This window comes from Heptranchias perlo, chromosome 17, assembly GCF_035084215.1.
Source record: "Heptranchias perlo isolate sHepPer1 chromosome 17, sHepPer1.hap1, whole genome shotgun sequence".
Classification (NCBI taxonomy): domain Eukaryota; kingdom Metazoa; phylum Chordata; class Chondrichthyes; order Hexanchiformes; family Hexanchidae; genus Heptranchias; species Heptranchias perlo.
Window position 1 is genome coordinate 24844520 of NC_090341.1, and position 23128 is coordinate 24867647.

General features: G+C 40.9%; 1 protein-coding gene across 1 annotated transcript in view; it reads left to right on the forward strand.

Annotated features, from left to right (window-relative positions):
* cacna2d3a (calcium channel, voltage-dependent, alpha 2/delta subunit 3a) overlaps positions 1-23128 on the forward strand; it is a 633142-nt gene that overhangs the window by 389507 nt on the left and 220507 nt on the right. The window contains exons 13-16 of the mRNA XM_067998742.1: positions 1229-1362; positions 8696-8713; positions 18649-18720; positions 19049-19129. Coding sequence (XP_067854843.1) covers positions 1229-1362; positions 8696-8713; positions 18649-18720; positions 19049-19129 — 305 coding nt within the window. The remainder of the gene's footprint in view (positions 1-1228; positions 1363-8695; positions 8714-18648; positions 18721-19048; positions 19130-23128) is intronic.

Genomic DNA, 23128 nt, shown 5'->3' on the forward strand with positions numbered 1-23128 from the left:
GGGCAGGAAAGTGGAGTTGAGGTAGAAGATCAACCATGATCTTCTTGAATGATGGAGCAAGGCTCGAGGGGCCATATGGCCTACTCCTGTTTCTATTTCTTATGACTGTTTCATGTAAGTAAGGGAAATTAAAATTCTGAAGGAAGAATAAATTAAGTTATAAAATAAAAGAAAACGTGCTTATTTTAACTAAATACTTCACAAATACTATAAATATAGTATTGGAATGAAGTAGGAAAGCATTATACAGAATAAAAGCAGAAAATGAAGTAAAGTAGAGCAGCTGAAAGTTCTGAGCATAGCTAAGATATAACAAACCTCATTATATATATTGCTGTGTGGCATGACCTATCTGACTTTGCCATGATTCAAATTCAAGCCCATTGCAGGTAATTAGCAGGAAGAGGACATTGAGGCCTATTTTTGTCCCCATTTTTGGGCGAGAATGGGGTGGTGACAAGTTGAAAATCATGGCTCAGCACTTATTGTCCCATTCCCACTGATGTCCAGGTTTCCACCATTTAGGTGGAGTCCTTCATATGGATGGCCCAGGCATCTACCAAAATCATGCGGGCGCCTCATTACCCCATGTAAATCAAGGTCCTATGACATGCATAGGACCCAGATGCAATTTTAAGCTTTTACTGGGCAACATACATGCTGCGCAAGCCCCGCCCAGTGGAACTCTACATACAGCAGCCTAACCAGTGGTCCATAAAGGGTCCACTAGAGGCCACTTCGAAAACCAAAATGCTATACTTTTCCAGTGATACTGGTGGGGCCCCGTGGAGCATGGATAGTCCTCTGGGTCTCAGAAAAATCATCCTGCCTGTCGCTGGTCCCTCCGCTTCACCCCTCCTGCTATTGCCTGCTCGTCCCTTTAATGTGTCCCTGCTGGCTCAACTCCATGGAGGAGCCTGCGGATCCCCCCCGCCCCCCCCACCGCCCCCACCCCCGATCCAAGCTGCCTATCTGCACTCCAAACATGTGGGAAACTCACCACTGACATCTGGCAGGCAGCTGTGTGCTCCCCCACCATCCGCCCAAACCGAAAATCAGCCTAATTGTTTCCTCATTTTTTTTTTCATTTGTTTCAGTGATCTTCTCTTACTTTCTTTCTACAGGTTTTAATTTTATTCATTGATTATTTGCTTTTTTGTGATTGATGCAGTAACTACATTAGTTCATTTTAAAGGTTTTCTTCCTCTCTGAACTCTGACTGTTTTAGGATATTTCACTCAGATTTCTACTCTGGCTGATGTGCAAGAAAATGTGATGGAATACCTTCATGTTCTAAGCAGGCCAAAAGTCATTGACCAAGAACATGATATTGTATGGACAGAAGCTTACATGGACAGCTCCGTAAGTTCACATTCACTAAGTTTCTGCTTAACCAAAAATACCTTGGTGGAACATATGGGAAGGAACAACCACATAGAGCTAATGTGGAACCATGTTGCATATTTTGAAAGAAAACAGGCTCTCTGCTTTCTAGAGTATGTAAATAACTGTCAGGAGTAAATGTTCCTTTTTCCAAAGTATGTTACAATGGGCCGGAAATTGCTTTTAAAATAATGGTGAGCCTAAAAGCGCTCACCGTTATTAATGAGCAAGTCGAAGAGCAAGTTCCGGTGACCTCACACGCGCAGTCAAATTTGGAAATCCGGAACTTGCTCTTCCTGGTTCGCCAGTAATCTGAATGCTTCGCGTTAAAGGGACCTCGCTGGCTGCAATCAATGGACCAGTGCCAACTTGCTCCCCTGCCCAGCTGGAAACTAACTAATCTCACCACAAAACAGGTACGCTGAGTTTTTTTTGGTCTAAACTAAGTTTTAACAGCATGTTAAGTATTAATGACTGCCAAACAACCTCTCTGACACTGAAAATTACATTTTAAAAATGTGGAGTCCCATTCATTATGATTTTAAGAGTTGTTGGACATTAAAAAAAAATATTTTTTATTTTTCTTTCTGTCTCTTTTATCTCTGTCTTTTAATTCAATATTTCCTACCCTCTTTTTATTTCGCTGTCTGTAACTGTTTTTACAATTGATTTTACCGTTGTAGCTTGCACTTCAAGGTTTTGACTGTTTGCAGCTTGTCAAGGATACTGCAGTCTGATTGGTCGAGGGGAGAGAGCGATCTTCTCTTTGCCAACATAGGTTCTAGGTTCGTGGGAGTTAAGGCTAGACTCTCTTTAGGTTCCCATTAGAGGAAGTTCCCACAGTAAAGACCGCGGATACAATGCGGATAAGCCAGTATATAAGGAGCAGTGAGCTTGGGTTATTCGCTGCTCACAGTGATTTCCGACCCAATGTTTTCTATTTGGCAATGAATTTTTAAAAAATTGTTCCAGTTTTTTACGACTGTTTTGTGTGGGTATAGGAAATATAATTAAAAAGGAAGATTAAGTTAAGTTAAAGTAAAGGAAAGCATTTTTTTTTCAACAATTTTTTTCATGGTGGTCAACTAGAACTCCACAAATATTTCAATAGCAGTATCGGGGAATGAAGTAGGAAGGTGTTAAACAAAAGAAAACAACAGAAAATGAAGGAAAGTCGTGCAGCTGAAATCCATTCAGATTAACCATTAAATTTGGCAAGAGGGATAACATGGAATAAGAGAACAAGTGTTGCCATCTGTACTTTGTGGCACTGCAAAACTGATTACATTTGGTTGTCCATTCCAGTCCAGATGGTTTCATTAAATTTAACAGCCTCCAGAGGTTTTAATAGCAGTGTTAGGCATAAGCGAAACATACTGTGGCATTTCATGGCTCATCTTGCAAACACTAAAACTCTGGTACAGGTTATTAACATTATGGTCAAAACATTTTTGTGTCACCTAAGATGTCATAACAAACAATATCTGCAATGGGGAATTTTAAATTGTATTTTCTCTGATTGGGGTAGATTTTGACTTTGTGCGATAGTGTGTAACGGGGTGATAGCAAATCGGCAGCGTGTTTTACATCTCTCTCGAGAAAATTGGGAGAGATATAAAAAACAGCTGTCAATTTGCTATCACCCGTTTTACACTATTGCACAAAGTCAAAATCTACCCCTTTGAGCTACAGTTTGACACGATGATGAAGGTATTATCAAATGCTATAATGTCTGACTGTATTTGACCATGGGGCTGCAGACAGTACTCACCCTCTATATATAAATGTAAACAGTACTGCATCTGTGGATGGGATATATTCTGCAATGCAGCTTTAGCAGATGCATTAAACAATAATATTTCAGGCTGTGTATGAATTTTAACATTTTTGGATTTATTTTTGAAAATTGTTTGCATTTCATCAAAGAGGCAGCAATGAACTATAATGTCACTAATGAAAAATGGATATTACCTTCTGTGAAAATGTCAGTAATAATGCAAACAATATGGAAAAATGGTCATCTTCCTATTCTACTGGCCCTGCATTGAAGGTTTGTTCCAACAACAGCCTATTTATAATTGCACACTAGCTCAGTTTGTGAAGATAAAATGCAGCTGGAAATTGATGTGACAAATTACAATTGAAATTTTGGTTATCATCTTGCAGCATATTATTGCCAATCCAGTATGTGACATGATTTAGAATTAACGGGGGAGAAATTGGACTGTGTTGAGCCTGATTTCGGGGTGTGAAATGAGTGCTGCAGGGACGAATATCGGGCAGGGGTATCTGTCCTGAAAGTTCTGCGGTTGCCATATTTGTCCGGGCAACTTTTAGTCGTCCCGGGCGGTCGCCTCAACAGCGCTGAGGCAATTGGAATATGTAGATCCACCTGTTGAAGGACCTTTTTGCGAAATTGGATTGTCGGAGCGCCGGATTTGCCAATTCCGAGGCTTGCCCACTGATTTTTGGCGTCAACAGTCAGCAGGCAGGCTGCATCAGTGATATTTAAGGAGATCCTCAGCTGTTCTCAGGTAAGTCTCTGGTTAGTCTACTGGTTGGCTTGAAGGAGTTTTTTTTGCCTTCCGTAGCTGAGATATTTTTGTGGAAAAGTTCTGTAAAGTGACTTTTTGCAATTGTAACACTGTCTGTGCAAGGGCTTCAGCTGTTCATTGTGGCAAAATGGGCGTTTTGCTGGATCTGCCTTTGGGACTGCAGGAGGAGGAGAAGGAGTAAGCAAGATAGTGGAGACCTGCAGCTGATGGGACAAGAGGGCAAAGGAAGGCTAGGCTCAGGAGGCCTTGCAGTACGTGGGTCTTCCACAAAGCCATGCCACAACAACAGGTTTCACAGTGCAAACCATTGGTGTTCTGAGACATAGGTTCCACTGCAACTAAACAATAAAAGGTACCGTTGAATGATGCCTCCACCCAATGCTGCAACAGTCCCTCCAACTTTCACAACCATTCCTTTGAGCCAGCTGATTAATGCACTAATCTTCAACACAAACATCAATGCAAAGAAAATGAAGCACAGCAGCAAACGGGTTAATTATGGTTCATTTGTTTATATGAGAACTAAAAATCACCCTTATGCAACCCCCCAGTGCCTGTCTTCTGTGCTCGTTTGCCTATTCTGGTGCTCCTACAAGGTGCTTCTCCAGTGGCAGTATCGTGGGAGGGAGCTGCTGAATTTCCACTGAGGGAACTTGAGATGGCTGTGGTGGGCGACCTTGAGGAGCTCAGGTGCTTAGAAAGCCTGACTACAGATTGCAGCACTCAGCCATTGAAACTGTTAGGGCTGTCAACAGAGGCTTCAACACTGTGGGCCCTGCTGAAGTGTTCATAGAGCTGACCACATGCTCCATGGTTGACAGCATTGTCTCTATGCCCCTCTGAAATGCCCCACACAAATTGGTGTTGGACTCCTCCATGCTCCCCAACATTGTGCACAGCCATCAATCTTCTTCAATAGGCTGGGCCCTGGAAGTTGTCATCTGTGCCCTCTGCAGCAGGTCAAGGATGTGAGCTCGCCCTCCAGCAACCTGGTTCCTGGCTGTCCTAGCCTTCTGCCCTTGCTCCTGCGCACTTGTCCTTGGTGGATCTCCCCTCTACCTGACCCTCTACACCACCAACACCAGTTTTTGAGCTAGTGCCTCCAAGAGTAAGGTCAAGTGATGCAGTTCCCTCTAGAAGGTTGTCTTCCTCTGATCCAAGAGGGCCCTCAATTCCTGCTGCACCTGGAAAGGGAAGACAGGGACAAGAGTTAGCAGTTAGTGGCAAGGGTAAGCAGAGAGATGAGTATGAGTTCAAAGCAGGACCACTTTATCATGCAGAGTGTGTATGGGGAGATGTCAGTAAGAAGAGAAAATATGGTAAGGTGACCAACTACCCCGTGGAGCGTGTCCTCCAGCCTCGACATGCCACCTGCCCACAATATCCATGGCGGAATATGCGGAAAGGAAGTGGCTGAATGATCTCCCTCCTCCTGTCCATTCCTGCTCCCTGTCCTTGTGTGTCAGCTTGTCTTGCAAGAAAAAAGGGAGTGTGTTGGTGTGTGAGCTGATGAAAGGTTGTGATGATGTGGCTGTTAGGGTAGAACAGTATTGCTGGTACGTGAAAGATGGTACAGGTGTGAGGGATGGGGCTTGTGATTGTAAGGACAGTAGCTGGTGCAGAATGTGCCAATAGCAGCAGTAGGAGGTTGAGTGAAGTATGTCACTGTGATTTGAGGATTGTGATAGTGGAGAGTGATGAGAAGTGGGGGAGGGAAGGCTTGTGCCTGCTCGGGCTACAGATGATGCAGGGCTAAGTAGAGAGTAAGAGAGATGCGAGTCGGAGTCTTACCTTCGTAGCTCTAGTGCGATCTTTGTATTTCTTCTGGCATGCAGCCAGGTCTTGGGTGCAGTGCTCCTGTCATTCACCTGCTCCGCTACTTCTGACCACTGTTGCCGTGCAACTCGCCTAGGCACCCTTTTACCATCAGGAAGAAATAACAGCTCCCTCCTCCCATTGATCTACACTAACATCTCCAGTGCATGTCCTTGCTCCAGCACCTCTGCTTGTCATTTTTCACTCCCTAAATGTAAATCAACTCACAGCAGCCAAAGTGCACCTCCCCTTTAAGAGATGCAGGCTACCTTTAAATGGCATCAGTGAAACAGCAAACTGCCAATCAACAGTGCGAGGAGAATTGGTAGCTCGCCGTGCGTATTAAGATAAGGCATACACTCCATATTTGCACGCGCCTTTCACTGACGTCACGGGTGTGCGTTTTTAGCCAGTCTGTTTTAAAACAACTGAATTAATTCATATCACAACAGCACCATGGAGCATTAATGCTTATCTTTATTGAGGGTGGACTATTTAATTTAGTAATTAAATTATATTTATAATAATAGTAATTTAAAATAATTCAAAAAGAGTTTTGGATTGAATCACCATTTACATTAACATAAAGAAGGGTGATTATTAAATAGTTGAGTGAGTTGTTGAGTTTTAGTAGCCAAGTATACAAAGGGGGGCAGAAGTTAGAGATTTATAAGACAGAGCAAATTAAAAGTGTAACATTATACTGCAGATTTGCTCAAGATACTTTTTGACCAGTATTGAGACATTTAGGGGCTGGTATTACGACACTGTAGACACCATGGCCTTGATTTTAACTTCCCGTACCTGGTGGAAACCAGGCAGGATGGCAGTTAAAATGGAGCGGGGGACTTACCCACTCCTTTCCCCACCCCCAATTTGGCCGTCTGCAATTTTAAATTGGACCCCAAGCTGGTGGGGTCCTCATTAAGTATTCTAATCAGGCTCCAATGACATCATTGGGACCCGATCTGCTATTTAAACCTGAGGCCTGAGCGGGGGAGCAGGGATGGCTTCCCCACCAGGCCAAACCAAATGGGAGCAGCAGCCAGGGGGCAGAAGAGGCCCAGCAAGGTAAGTTTTTTAAATTTTATTTGATTTCTTGTGGACCAGGAGAAACAGGAATGCTTCTCCAGGCCGCACAAGAAGACTTGTGCCTCCCCTACTCCTGTTCCTATATTTTGATGTTCCCTGCACCAGGCTTCCCTCCTCCCCAGACCACAATTCCCCGACTGAGCCCCACTGATCCACTTGTGCCAGAGACTGGTCCCCTGGGTCCCCAACAGCAGCCTCCTGCCACCCAATTTTACAGCCAGGCAGCTGGGAAGTCGGCAAATGACACGCTAATGAGGCCCGGCCATTAAATTTGGCCGCGCCTGCCTTCTCCTGCTCCCAGATGGGCATGCCACTTGCTTTGCCGCGTTCCCATCCGGGAGTTAAAGTCAAGCCGCATAATCCAGGAGACATTAACAGCAAGTTGTGAATAAAATCAAAATATTAATCTAGTTTGCAATTTTGAGAGGATTTGGCAACTATAGAGTTCTATTAAGAAAAACAAGGGGTGATTCTCCACATTCATAATGCCGTTTAAAAATCGAGGGCAGCACACCTGTGATTTCCCGATGTGTACAGTCAGTGGGTGAAATTCACCACTGGCAGCGCAAACTCAGAAAAATGGCCCTACAACGTGCACATAATTAGAAAGATTTAAATATTTATTCTAATTTTGCATTGAAGATATTGGTGGTGAAATTCGACTTCGGCAAGGACGCAAAGCGAGCGTTAGCGAACCCCCGCCAAAATGAATTTCACCTCAATTATTTCTTGACACACTAAGAAACTATGGGGGAGAAAGTTGGCGAAGCGACCGCTCCAAGTGCTAGTTTGTGCCGGCCTGAGGCCCGAGCCATATTTGGCTTTAGGCCTCATTTAAATGCTCTGAGTGCCAAATCGGCGCCCCATTACAGTTCACCAGTCGGGAAGGGTGGGAAATTGGCTGATTGGCTGTCTCCAGCAGAGTGGAGGAGATCTCGGGGAGAACCTCACATGGGCTGGAGTTTTTTTGGGGACCCAAGAGGAGCACTCCTGCTTCTCCTGAGCCCACAAAAATAAAAACTTTAGATCTCCTGGGCCTATTTTGAACGGTTTCCAGCAATCCCTTCAAGGACCGCTGGTTAGGGCGCTCAATACCTGGTACAACCAGGCGGAACATGCACAGTATACACTCTGCCTATTTGTACTTGAATTTTGAAATCGGGGTCCTCTGTCTCACCTGCAAACTAATCTTGAAGTGAAGGCCTCATATTGGCGTTAGGCCCCTTATTTGCATATGCCTCTTTCGGGCGTGAGTAAAGGATGCAATTTTTTTGTCCTTAACATGGCAGGCGGCGCACTTCCAGATGGAAATGTGCGCACGCTTCCTGCCCACCATATTGGGTCCTTAATAGTCTGTGAAGCGCCCAAGAAAATGAGTGCTGTGTGGACCAACTGAAACCACTTAGAGCAGACATCAAAAATCCATGCTTTTTATACTACAGATTCAATAAAATAAAAGTCAAAAACCTAATAAAGTATAAACGATATTTTTCAGAGTAGAAAGCTTTAGGACACATAAAATTCTTTAGAAGGCAGTCTGTTTCTTAAATCTTAAACTGTAAACCAGATTATTATTTACCATAATGTTTTAAATGTTTCCTTTAAAAAAAATCCAGTGCAACAGCTTCATATTTCATTAATATATGTTCCAAATGTATTGTCTGATCATTTCAACATCTAGTTGCAGTTCATGAAATATTATGCCGGCTCATTGAAGGAAAGCTTGCTTTGAGGCAATAATTTTGTGCAGCAGGCACTGAAGATCCATTAAAAGATTATGTCCAGTTGGTAAGTGGACAAGACACTGTCATTAATTGTTCTCCTCTATTTCCTTTCTTCTTGTGCATCAGCTCCCTCAGGCTCAAAAGGTAAAATTTTGATTCAGTTCCAGTTTATCTCATACATTCATTTACACAAGTACCACTGCCAAATCAATACTGTTTAATTGTATCAGTGTAAACAAGTTACTTTGTTCAACTACATAAAGTCCAAATAATTGTTTATATGAATACAAGTGTAACTTTTTTCATCTTTTTGTTGTAAACTTTAAAGAGTTTGGAAAACACTTGTAAATTTGCTTTTAAAAAGCTAAAATTCAATGCACTTTGGCTTGAATTTTATTTAGTGCTTAAAATAATCTTTGAATTCATCTTCAAGGATTCATATAGCCTAACAGAAAACCCGAGTGCAAAAAATAAGGCAGGAGCAACTTAACACAATTTGATATCGATGATTGTGTGTATATATTTATATATATTGCTGTATGCATATTTTTTAAAATGGGTCTTTTAAATGATCAAGGAGACGAGAGACAATTTTACTGTCAACTACAACCAGATTTGGACCAGTGTAAAAAAACTGAAGTTTAAGTGTTATATAAACATAAAATCTCCTCTCAAGGAGGATTCAGACATATACGTTTTACATACAGTCATCAATTTCCTAGCCAGTAAACTAGCTTTACTCTAAAGGATCATATTCGTGGAATAGAAGATCAATCTTCATATATGCATCATAAACTTTTGTCTCCAGGGAAAAAGGCTCTCAGACAGGAATGCGGTTAACTTTTAAGAACAAGTATATAGTTAGAATCATAGCAAGGTTACAGCACGGAAGGAGGCCATTCGGCCCATCGAGTCCACGCCGGCTCTATGCAAATATGCACTTTTTTAATTCATTTCTTTTATTCAAGGAAGATCATTAGAGTCACCAGTCATTTATGAAAGTGGCTTTTTCTTGGTCGAGGCTAATCTTGAGTCTCTTTATCTGTTGAAAGCTTCATGCTACTTTTCAAGATTGTTGCAGAAATAATACACGGGAAACAGCATGATTCTGCTAAATCCATCTTGAGATTCCCAACAGAGACCACTGGTATTTAAATCAGAAACAAAAGAAGTAATTTAGCAACATCTTCACAATGGTGTGTAATCTGCAGACACTATGCTCAGTTCTGTGCTTCATACCAATCAATGTCCTAGAAATTGACCCATGCTGCACCAGTTTTTTGGGCAGTGAACGGCCTACTAAGCTCCCAATATGGCGGGCAAGAAGCGCGTGCACATTTCTGGCTGGATTTACCTCCGTTTGGCTGCCACCCACCGTATTGGAAAAGATAGATGCGCTTGTGGCAGGAGCACACACAGTCAACATTTAAAGCCCAGCAGGAATGCTCCTCCCAACCCTACATTAAAAGAACGTAGGCCGAGGTCCGAGGCCCGAGGCCCAATATCAGGGATGCCTCATTCCTCACCATTCAGGTGCTGGAACTATGCCCGGTGTCCCTGCTTGCCCAGAGATGGGTGCGCACAAATTTCTAGGCCAATGTGTTTGTGATGGAAAGTGTTTCAGGATTTTCATTTTAACGTCTTACAAAGTAACTATTCACAAATTCAAATTCTGTTTTAGGTGGGTCTCTTGAATGTAAAATATTCCACTTTAGATGAAAAAGTTACAGTATTTTTAATATCCCAAAACTTAATTTGGAAGCAGGTAACTTCATTTTCCTGATGAAGTCTTTGTTCCTAATCCTGAGAAACTTGGATTGACAATAATATGCCTTCTATGCCTGAAGTCTATGGGCTGGATTTACCTCCGTTTGGCCGCCCATTTTTGAGCATATCCGGGTAGCCAACTGAGGAGAATTGGGGATTTGAGGGCCATTGCCAGTCCACCACTACAGAAACTTACTGGTGTATATTCCTGAAACCTCGCTGGTCCGGGGGGGAGGGGGGGCATCCACAGCCACTGCACCCCTGCCCTGCTGCATGTAAAAGATGGCAGGTGGCTGGGGTTTGCTGCGGGCCTGCATTTTTCTTTGTTTCTGCTTTGAATCTGATCGCTGAAGAGACTATTTGAAGGGAAGAGGTGGTGGGGCCTGTTTGGGGCAGATTTCAGAAGCTCCATCACTGAAGGCCATGGGGACCATCTAAGTATTGTTTTTAATAGTATTATTTAAAATAGATTTTAATTATTTTTATGATTTGTAGTTTTTTTTTTGAGTTTTGTTAAGATTTTTAAAACATTATTTATTTAACTTTCTTTAAATTATTCTAAGTATTTTTAAAGTACCTGTAAGTATTTTTACATTTTGTGAAATTATTTTAAAAGTTTTTTTTGCCATATTTTTTAATTTTAAGTTTGTGAACTAGGCCTTAGAAATAAATGGGGTCTCCCTTGGACCTTCCATATTCATCTGCTTTGGAAGGGAAGATGAGGCAGATCTGGAGGAATGCTCGGCTGAACAGTGGCCTCTGCCCACTGATACCCACACATCCCATCTGTGGATGTAGGTTGGCTCCTTCACCGTGACCCTTGATTATACTTCAGAGGGCTGCACCTCCCTCACAAAGCAATATCTGAGTTGTGCCAGCTGCCGGACAGCTGCGGGCAAACCTCTTAAGGGAAACCATCAGCTGACTAAGATTCAAGGCCACTGCCAAATGAGTCTTGCCATCACAGTCCCCTTTTAACATGTAGCTCTCCTACACAACTGCCAAGGCTCCTATTTGGAGATCATTGCGCTACTCCTGCAGACAGACATTCATCCATCTTGATCCAAATTATTCTGCATGTGTCCCCATCAGTTGCCAGAACTTGTCATCAACAAAATATCTGACAATCTCTGATGTGGGCAAAGCTTACAATTAGTGCTCTTTGCAAATGATTCCCCAGTTTGTCAATTCTGGCAGTGTTATAGTCCTTTATCTGAGTGTTCAGTGTCTCAATGCCACCAGTTGCAGCACTCATGAGAGAACAATGTCCTGTGTTGTTCCCTCACTGCCTTCAGATTCTCCTTTAAATGGCCATGAAAATGCCATTTTCCTTAATGGTACCCTTCACTTCAGTAAATCCTTCCCAGAGGACTGTACTGATATTGGAAGTGCATTGCTAAATATTTTAGAACAACTACTGCAGACTGCTCATGGTGGCCTCAGAAGATATGGAAAATGCCTTCTGCTCCAGCATTAACTGGCACCTGAAGGTAGGCCCAATAGGATACCAATCCCTTGTTTATACAGTTGGCTAATGATGTGGGCTTGCAGCCTGGCCAGATCTATCTTTGTTCTCTCTTGCCAGAAGAGCTGTTAGATTTTGTTGTTCATAATATGTCCGTTTTTTTCTTTTGTACTGGTTTGGCTGAAATAAATTCTCCACGTTCACTTCAGCTATTTCCTTTGTATAGTTTTAAAAATCTATATAATGTCTTCACATCCCACTCATATGTTTTTATTTCATAATGACAGCGTCTTGTTTCCTTACACAACTTCATGCCATCCACAAACTTTAACATTCATGGGGAAGATTCCCTCTGACTACTAAGAGTAAGTGATATTATAAACATAAAGGAAGATTTTCAAACAGAATTGTAAAAGTCTTCTAAAAGATCACATTTAGGAATTCACTGCAAGTAGCAATTAGAGGAAATTGTCCTGCTATGTTTAAGATGTTGCTAATACATAGCAGCCAGAGGAAATCTTCCCACTACTTAGAATTCTCTGTTGGGATAAAATGCAATTATTAACAGTAAGGAGACCAGAACTAACCACTAGAGCTATCCACTGATCGTAACTGACCAATTGAAAGGACTTTTACTAATAAGTGCCCGCTTTCTGCTATTATCATAATGTTGTGGTATAATCTGCTCTGCGAAGCGAAATACTCTGTGTATTGCTCATTTTCCTGATTTGTTTTTATTTTTTTTCTGTCTTAGGAGTTTATCTGCCATAGCTGTACCTCATTTATGCTATTTACATTGACGTAAACACTGATGCATTTGAGAATAAGGTGTTTCAGGAAAACATACCTTTATCAACCATTTGCATACATCAATGTTGCTCCCAAAATATTTTGACATTTTTGTACACTGCAAATACTGTGGCTCTTAGGGCAGATTTTCCTTTTACTGCATTTGGGTACAAAGGATCACCTGGACATAGTGCATAGATGGCAGGAAGGATCGTTCACACATAGTGGAACTGTTCCCACCCCCCCCCCTTTTTTTCTGTCCATTTAGATAAACAGAAACCGTTGATATCAATAAATCTACAACTGTACACCTTTTCAGATATTTCAACATACACCAGTGTAAATTAAACTTAGTATTAACACAATGTATTATCTAAGGTAAGGCAGTATACTTGGCAACAAAAAATGCTGTCTGCCAAAGTAACATATGTAGCCTGTATTTGTTTGTCATTTGTACATTAGTCTTTCCGCCTGATTGATTCTTTTAAATTTACCTGGTGTTTCTTCCCTTTCTGCTGGATGGTTCCCCATGGCACTGTTTGTGAAGGCTCTTTCCCAACTACATTACTTTATATATCACCTGATATTAAAAAAACTGTCCATTGCCATCCATTTCCAGACATCTGATTGGCCCATAATAGCCTTGTGAGCATTGATGGTCTAGTGTTTACCAGGGACTAGTGGTGTCAGTGGTCCACTTCATACTTGAAGTCTTTGTTATCAACCCTTGTGTGCCATTGTCTTTGTGAGAGCTCAATTTTCTGCACCACCCAAGTGCCCCACTTCTATTCTCTACGGCTGTCCCCGCTCAAGGTGACTCTGGGTAAAGTTCCCTTTCTGCAGCTGTTCCTGTTCGGGGTAACTCTGGGCCCTATTCCCTTTCAAGGAATGCAATAGCAGTGCAAGGTTTGGTTTACTGAGATTGTATAGTAATTTTAGTGCTGTGACCCCCCCCCAAACCTGGGTATATATTTAAGAATCCCCCACATGCTGATAACTTGAAGTTAATATTCATCTGCCACCGTCCTTTTTGGAACACCTTGGTCTTGCATAAGCAACCTCCCCAGCCTCTACTAGATCATTGGGATCATGCCACTGGGAAAGAGGCACATATTCCACTGAATTCTTCCTTCATTACTTCACTTGTCATGACATAGTTAAGTATTCTCACTCTTATGTATATGCGTGTGGCTTTCCACACAGCTAAGATTAGTTTGATAGATAATTTTGGTAGTGCTTTGACTGCTTCTAATTGATAAGTAGACTATAGGTCATTTGAGAATTCTAGTCATGCAAATCAATAAGTAAAGAGCTGGGAATTTCAGAATCTCCTAATACAATAAATGTAGTCAGGGCAACAGTTAATGGTTTGGACTCTCTGAGGAACATCGAAAATTGTCAGGGATTATTTGGGGAGTTATGGGCAGTTAAATGCTGTAACCCTTATGTACTTATTAGATGCTTCTTCTTAGTTCCGCTTGGTTAGGAAGTGAAAATAGTAGATTCTTTACCTGTAATTGATAAGTAGACTATTAGATTTTTGAACATCCAAACTTACGAAAGGACGGACAGGAAAAGAGATCAGCTAGTCCAATGATCCTGTCCATAACAGACTTGATGTAATAACTCATCATGACTCCCAATGTTCCCTCCCACTAGAGTCATGTAATCTCCTGGAGGAGAAAAAAACCCTAAGCCAATTCAGAGACGAAAAAATTATGGGCCATTCCTCTCCAACCCTCTAAGGTGATCAAAACTAATTCCAGGAGATCACAGTGACCATGAGGTACAAACCCAAGTCCCAGCTACCATCTGTACATAGTGATATTAGCCAAAGCGAGGAACTTGTCTACTTTCTTTTCAACTGTCACAGCAAACTTGCACTTACCACCAAAGCCGGCAACTTGCTCCAGGCATCGCCAACCCTCTGTGTAAAGAAAAACCTCCTGACATCTAACCTAGTAGCTTGTAGGCACGACCATCTTACAATCAATAACTGAATTTTAAATTTCCATGGAAAATTATCAGCGGCTAGTTTGAGGAACAATGTTCTGTCCATAGCCGCCACTGCCGATGACGACAACAACAACAACAACTTGAATTTATATAGCACCTTTAACATAGTAAAACGTCCCAAGGTGCTTCACAGGAGTGTTATCAAACAAAATTTGACACCGAGCCACATAAGGAGACATTAGAACAGGTCAGCAAAAGCTTGGTCAAAGAGGTAGGTTTTAAGGCGCATCTTAAAGGAGGAGAGAAAGGTAGAGAACCGGAGAGGGAGGGAATTCCAGAGCTTAGGGTCGAGGCAGCTGAAGGCACGGCCGCCAATGGTGGAATGATGAAAATTGGGGATGCGCATGAGACCAGATTTGGAGGAGTGCAGAGATCTCGGAGAGTTGTAGGGCTGAAGATGGGGAGGGGCAAGGCCATGGAGGGATTTGAAAACTAGGGTGAGAATGTGGTGTTCCTGGACCGGGAATCAATGTAAGTCAGCGAGTACAGGGGTGATGGGTGAACGGGACTTCTTGCGAATTAGGATGCGGGCAGCGGAGTTTTGGAGTTTACAGCGGGTGCAAGGTGAGAGACTGACCAGGAGAGCATTTGAACAGATTAAATCGGGACTGCTTAAATGTCCAGAATTATTTGTGAAATTCTAGTAAATAAAAAGTGACATTTGATGCAAATTCAGTGCTCACTGAAGAGTTATGGCAGAGTATTTGACAAATCAATGCAGTGATGTATATTGTATTAAAACATCATGTCAATTTTACATACTCTCATTATGATGGGAATGGCTTTTCTAGCTTCTCTCTGTTCCTAAACAAGTTAAAAAAAAGCTGGTAAACATCTTTTCATGAAAACAATGGCCCTTTAAAACACACTGTGGCCTGATGAAGCTCCATATGCAAGTGCTAGATATTCATTTTATATTGAAACCAGCCCAGCCCATTGATTTAACCCATCCGGTACAGAATTTTCTATGCAGCTTTTGAGATATGCCTGTCGCTTTGAAATTATATTATTTCTTTAGCTACTGTACATTTTATAATATTTTACAGTGGAATTGGAGGAATGTATGGAATCATTTTAATATTTTCTGGATAAACTGACTGATTGTTAATGTGTTAGTTTTTACTTTTGATGCAAAGTACTGCTAGTTTTCAAAAAATTGATGTTTAATGTATGGAACATCCTTTGAAGCTCACAAAATTTGCAGATCTTTTTTCATCATAACATTTAAAAAGAATCAATCTGTAAGATTAAACACTATTTTTATAAGTGTAATTATGTAATGTTACCAGAACAAACTCCATTTCTTTCTTAATCATACAATCTGTATCATTAAACTGAATATTTCTAAACATAATAATTGTGCATTGGTAAAAAGAGTTTTCTTCTTTAACTGTATTGTTTACATAAATTTAACAGCCAGAATTATGTTATGCGTTTTATTGTATTACAAAAACACTTGTGCCGCTTTCAAAGAGTTAAACTACAGTCTTCCGCTTTATAGTAGTGTAAACAGATGATTTAAGGCTTGTATTTACTGATGCTGATTATTTGCCAGTTTCTCTTTCACATGAATTGTTACACGAGTAGGCCCAAGGGCTTGGACCATCTGTTACATGTACTTATCAAATGTCCAGTTTCCAGTGAGTGTCAGTAATACAGATTGAATGTGGATTAAAATACTGCACATATTCTTTGATCCTGGCTACTGTTAGAAATTATGTATCACTTTATAAATGTACTTCTTGAAGTATGAAACCGTATTTATTTTAGAAAAGTACAGCAAATTCATATTGGGTAATCGTAGGCACATTTACAACCTCTTTGTTCACACACATTAGAGCTGAATGACATTTATCTTACAGATGTCACTAATTCAGGCAAGATTCATTGTGAGGTGCCAACTCTTGATTCTGGATTCAATTAAACATTACCATTGGTTTCATTTGAATTCATTTTGTAGTAAATTCAGTTAAGCTGTCATTTGAAAAGGTGTATTTTCACACTATTTTTACTTAATTATTTGAATAATAATCAGACTGTAAACTCGATTTCATAAAGCTAACCATTTCTTCTGGCAATAAATTATTTCATATATGCAGTTTTTAACCCTTAGCAAATTAACCATTATTATTTTCTTTAAAATGTAAAACAGACATTTTTATGAATTAAATTTTCTTTACCTAAATCCAACAACAGGAGCATAGGCAAGATAGAATACAGACTGGTTATACTTGATTTTCAGTCAGTATTTAAACTATCTATTATCATTTTCACTTTTAGAAATGCAACTCCTGCTGGACGAGAATCAATTTCATTTTCAGCAGTCTTTTTTTTCCAAAATGACAATTAGCCTTGCGTGCCAACACTCTGCCAAATTAAAAAGTTATACATACTGTTTATGCTTTATTTGAATGTAGGCTGAAAATGAACTATTGAGGTCCATGCAGACAAAAACTGCTTCAGCTCCTTTGACTGAAGCTTTCTAAATTTCCAACTCTGTGGTTTAAAATTGCCTTGCTTAGTAGGTGGTGAGCAGATTGATAACTACATGGTGCCTTTACTAGCTGGAATTTGAAATCGTAGGATGCGAGATTCAGGTAGATATTGATTATTTTGTGCAATGAATATTCAAGATACAAAATACAGTGAGTTGTTTATAAGATGAATTTATATAAACACTGTAGACTTTCCTATTAAATGTAGGTCAAATGTGAGTCGCAGCACTACTTTAACATATCAACATTATTGACATTACACAAGATTTATTATGGCATACACTGGATAAATTATGTATAATTGCGTATGGAATCTTGGTTTGGTATTCAGTATTCTATAATAAGTGGCTTATGATGTCAAAGGTACAATTATAGTTTCACAATTTTACTATAATTGTGAAGAACCTTTCGTAAAACAGTAATTTGATATATACGGAAGGCATAATATGTTTACCTGGTGAATGATTATGATTATTTGATAACATTTCAAAACAGAAAACATACTATTTTGAGCCATGTAAAATGCAAATAGTTGGAATTTCTTTTTTTCTGTTTCTTTTCTCTTTGTTGAGACCCTTTGTCACAAGCACTGCATTACGGTACCACATAGCCATGGATCAGATTATAATGTGTCAGCCTTTTCTAATTTTATAAGTGTAACTTCTAAATGGAAAGCACCTGTGTATAAAAACCTGCAGTTCTGTTAAATTCATGGTTTACATTTTCTTTCTGCTGCACAAAAGTCTGCATTGGGTGACTCAGAAATGCAATTGCAATTATCCTGACATCACTTGGGTTTTTACAGTGTTTTAGGAATTTTGTCTAAAAATGTCATTTGTTATCTGTACCAATAATAATAATAGATTATTTAATTAATTATTTAATTAAACAAGCATTGTATTTAAATATTGACTCACTAAAATTTGATCATTGCCTTTTTTCTGCCATTTTCTCCTTACTGTTTGGGTGCTATCTCCCATTTTGTCACTTGGATCCTTTGTTGTGTTGTCTCCAGTACAATCTTGAACATTTTTGGAATTGGTATGACTACATTTAAGAGGGCATCGAATGGGTATCTACCATCCAAGAACTGGTAGCATACAGTAGCCACCAAACAATATGTTTTTTTGTCATTAAACTGAGTGACATCCTTACTGCCTCTATTGATGAACATAGCCAATGTTAAATTATTTCTAATACTAAAAGAGACTAAAGCTAACAAAAAGTGGAAAAGAAGTAATGTAATTATTATATCACTTAGAACAATCATACTTAATAATTATGGTAATATTCAGAACAAAGTTAATCTCATGGCTGATAAAACCTTTGCTTCACAGCTGGAAATGGGATAGAAATTAAACTTCGGCATGTGGGAATTAATAATATTTCTGTCGTGTTCTGATTTGTTGAAAAAGGAAGAAAATATTTAGAACTGCTACTGTGAAAGCAAGACTAGTTTATGTTACCAGTCATAAGAATGGGCAATATAGCTTTAATCCTGTACAATACAATCATGTTTTCTCCTAATTGTATTTTTCATTCTTTAGCTTGCTGCCGGTTCTGATCGAGTTCTGATGACTACTGTTGCAATGCCAGTATTTAGCAAGAAAAATGAGACAGTGAGTGTGCCTTGAATTTACTATATATATAAAATTCAGTTATTCATTTTATACCAAATTTGTAATTGACAATAAGTGCAGAAAGTATTAGCCTAGTATTAAAGTTATTTTTGGTGAAGGAAGGCGCACAATGGTCAAATGTAATCTTTTAGTTTTTATAATAATGAGAGGGAGAAATGAGAGTGTGGAGGTTATTAGAGATTAAACCGAAAGTTAAATGAATTGAATTATTGTAATAAAAACATAAAATATTTATAAATTGTTGGCCATAGTTAAACAATGAGATTCTTTCCATGGGAAGTAATTGGATGATTTCATATCTTGATAGCGCACACAAGGTATTCTTCTGGGTGTGGTCGGCACAGATGTTCCAGTAAAAGAACTTTTGAAAGTTATTCCAAAGTATAAGGTAAGCTCAGATGTGTAACTTCTTTGATAATTATGTACAAGTTAGCTGTGTCACAAAGAAATTATAAACACATCGAGGTAGAATTTCCACAGAGGTTCCTTAATCTCCCGCCATAATTTTGACAGAAACCCCGGAGAAACAGTGTAAGTGGCCATTTACAATATTTCTCTGGGCTTTCTGACAATCGCCCACCAAAGTTACTGCAGATGATTGGAAGAAACCGCACAGGAAATCTAATCATGTTACTCTGAAGACAATTAACAAATGTAATGTTAAAAATCCATGTGGGAAGGTAACAAATGTGTTGGAGATAAGCAGTATTCGAAGAGATCTGGACCAATAGACAGATGCGAATGAACGATAGATGAATTATAATGTAGGTAATGCATATCGAAACAGGTAACACAACACCAAATTACATTTATACAGTCCCTACTGGAATCCTACTGACCACCATTTTAACTGCTCACTGTAGTTGGTGGCAGAGGCATCTGCCAGAAACAGGCGGGGGCCTCATAAATTTATGCAAGTCAGGACCTCATTAAATAATGAGATGCTGATTGGATTTTAGCTCGGGCCTGAGCAGGGAACCCGCCATGGCTTTCTGGCCAGGTGAAGGCAGGTCAGAAACTGTCAGGAGGACGAATACGCCCACCAAGATAAATCAAAATCTTTTCTTTGTGGGAGCAGGAAGAGCAGGGGTACTCCTCTGGGCCCCACAAGGAAAGTCACTGTTTCCCCTGCCCTGGAATCCCCCCCCCCCTTCACCCTGTGAGATCCTCCTGAAATACTCTCCCTGCGACTTACTTCTTGCCGACAATCCTTCCTTCGGTGACAGCTGGCAGACACTGGCCGCTCCCACCCACCGCCCAGCTGTCACTTTCAGCCCGTTTTGGGGCAGCCTGCAGATGAGGTTTAAGAGTTAAAATACTTTGGGCCTGAAATCTGGGCCTGCAAATGTGTTTTGCACTTGACCTGCAAAAAAAACTAGCTGGGAGTTAAAATTAATCCCTAAGTGCCCATTTATGTTTGTGCTATTAATGTCAACCCTAACCATAATTAAAATTTGAGATTTTAGATGATACTGTTTTGGTATGTTCCTGCAATTTTAAATGATTGGGTAGGAGGATTGGTCACCTACAGCACAGGCAAATCCAGAAACTCTAACTGAAATTACATATTTCAAAATATAAAGTTCTGAATGCTCTGAAAATTTGTTGTTCCATTAGAGTCAAGTGTGCTTTCTTTTCCAGTCCTTTATAAACAGAAATTGGATGGTATAGTACCGTGACATTCACCATCAACAAAACTATGGCTGCAAAAGCACTCTCGGGCTACAGCCCTTGCAATGGCTTCTGATTATGGAATAATTGCAGGAGAACCACAACCTATAATATTACGCTACTTCTATCTTCACAACAGCAAAGTGCAAAATCTGTGTGTCTGAAAAAAATATTCTATAGTGTGTCTTTAGACAGTCATAAATAGGGTTCTCTCTCCTACAGTATAAGGCATAAAAAGAATATAGGGCTGTGAAATAAATGGTGCTCTCTTAGTGTTTAATTATATTGCTTCAATAACTGATTGAAGACAGTTTTACTATATTTATTGGATTTCAAAATTAAGGTATACAATGTATGAGCAAAGGGTTAAGTATTTTTATTGAAATACAGTATGGCCTTGTGACCTTTAATAATCACTAGGACATTGAGAACTGCTGCATAATTCCTGCAATTGTTTTTTTTTACTTCCCAGTGACCCGTATCCTGGGTCAGAGAGGGTATTTGCATTAAAACTAACAGAAGTCAAACACGCTAATTATCATTGGATTGATTTAATGACACTGCATTATGTCTAAAGTTAATGTTAAGACTTCTACTATATAGAAAAATATATTTAAAATTCACTTTTGTTTGAATAACATTATACTTATGCCTGAATAAAATAAAAGTGGCAAATGATAGGCACAAATAAAATAGGTTTGAGAGCATTTCAGGTAATAGCTCTTCCTGAAGAAGAAAGATCTAATCAGCCCAAATGTTGTCTAAATATTTATTTTTCAGTGTGTACCCGAGAGCTACCAATTTCACAATACAGTGTCGAGCTATGGCAACACAGCTTCTCAGATTGTACATCCATTTTTGTTTGTCTGCAGTTCTAACCCAAAAGACCCTCTGCTGATAATGTATCAGTTTGGTGTAACTTGTATTTGAGATGGCGTTTTTGAGCTCTGATGACTTGAATCTTAGAATTTTCTAGTTACTGCATTTATTATTGCATACAAACTTTAAATTTAAATCAGCCTAAGCTTGGCATATATTTGATAAGTGTGATAAATGTGATATTAATCAAAAATGTCTTGGAATGCCTGGCAGCTTGCTATCTCCTGTTTTATGTCTCAGTAGCCAGAATTTAAGGGGTAAATTTTAACGGGAAGCCGGAAAGAGAGTCCGGGGGTTTCCCGGACGTCCTTACGATTTTGACATTAGGACGTCTTTCAATTTTTTTCAGTAGGTTTCCCGCCTGACAGCCAGCCAGATTGATAGGCTGGCTGTCAGTCGGACGGGAGAGCAGCTAGTGAGCGGATGCCAGCAGGTAAGTCTTAAATCGGGAAGTGGGGGGGGGGGCGGTCATCAGTGGGGGGATTGGTCATGGGGGGGGCTGGAGATCCTGGGGGGGGTCGGAGATCGTGGGAGGGGTCGGACATGGAAGGGGAATCAGAGATCGTGGGAGGGGGGTCGGACATGGGCGGGGGGGAATGTCGTCAATTGCATGTGTGTGATCGCAGCAGGAAGGCTTGTTGGTCCTGGAGGAAACACTCCTGCTCCTCTGGGCCCACAAGCAGTGCAATAAATGCACCTACCTGCTGATCTGGGCCTTCTCGCCTCCTCTTATGTCACGTGAAGCAGAAGGCCCGGGAATCCCGGCCCCCAGGAGTTAAAAATAAAAACCCTATTAAAATGGAGACCCATAGCCTCCTTAAAAGATTTTACTGACCAACCCGCCTCCTGAGAGCGGGTTTGTCGCCCGCCCCTCGACCCGCCTCCGTTAAAACTGGAAGTGGTCGTCGGGTTGCAGGGGAGGTGGGGTCGGGTTTTACTTTTTTACAATTTTTACCTTCCTACCCAGCCTCAACCCACCCATTCGTGTGGTTAAAATTTACCCCAAGCCTTAGGACTGCCTGATACTTGAATTCAAGAGTCAACGTTCCCGATATTTACGGGAAGGCAGGGAGGGAGCTGGGGGGAGGTGTAGTGGCCAGGAAATGCGGGGAATGCGGAAGTCTTGCCGAATTTAACGGCAGGAGCTCATTTGAATTTTTTTTCTCCGTTTCCCGGCCAGATTGAGAGGCTGGCTGGCTATCAGGCAGGAAGGCCTGCAGCACAAGGCCGCAGCCAGGGATCCGAGAGGAGGGAGGGAGGGAGCGATCACGGGGCGGCAGGGGCAGAGAGGGAAGAGATCGCCGGAGGGAAGAGATCGCATGGGGAAGAGATCGCTGGGGGGAGATCGCAGGGGGCCGTCAGCAGATTGCGGAGAGGGAGGCTGATTGCGGCAGGTTACCTTGAGGGGCCGGGGAGAAGCACTCCTGCTCCTCCTTTCCCACAAGCAGTGCTATAAAAAACACTTACCTACTGGATCCAGCCATTCTCGCCTCCCTTCAGCTGCCGGGTTTCCTGAGCCCTGGGAAATCCGGCTCACAACGTTAAATTCAAATGGCTGCAAAAAACTGAGGAACGCAGCTTCACTAACATATCAAAATTATTGCCCCGCCTCTCCAGAGCAGGTTACTAGGCCAACCCCCCAACCGGCGTGGTAAAACCGGAAGATGGCACGTTTGTGGTGGGTTGGGATCGTGTTTCAGATTTTTACGAATTTAACCTCCCCCTGTCCCTCTCCCGCCCGTCCTGGGGGTAATGAATTTCTGAGTTCTTACTTGGCGGGACAGGTGAAATGTCTTATAGAAGCAGACCATCCAACTGAGGATAAAACAGCGTCGTC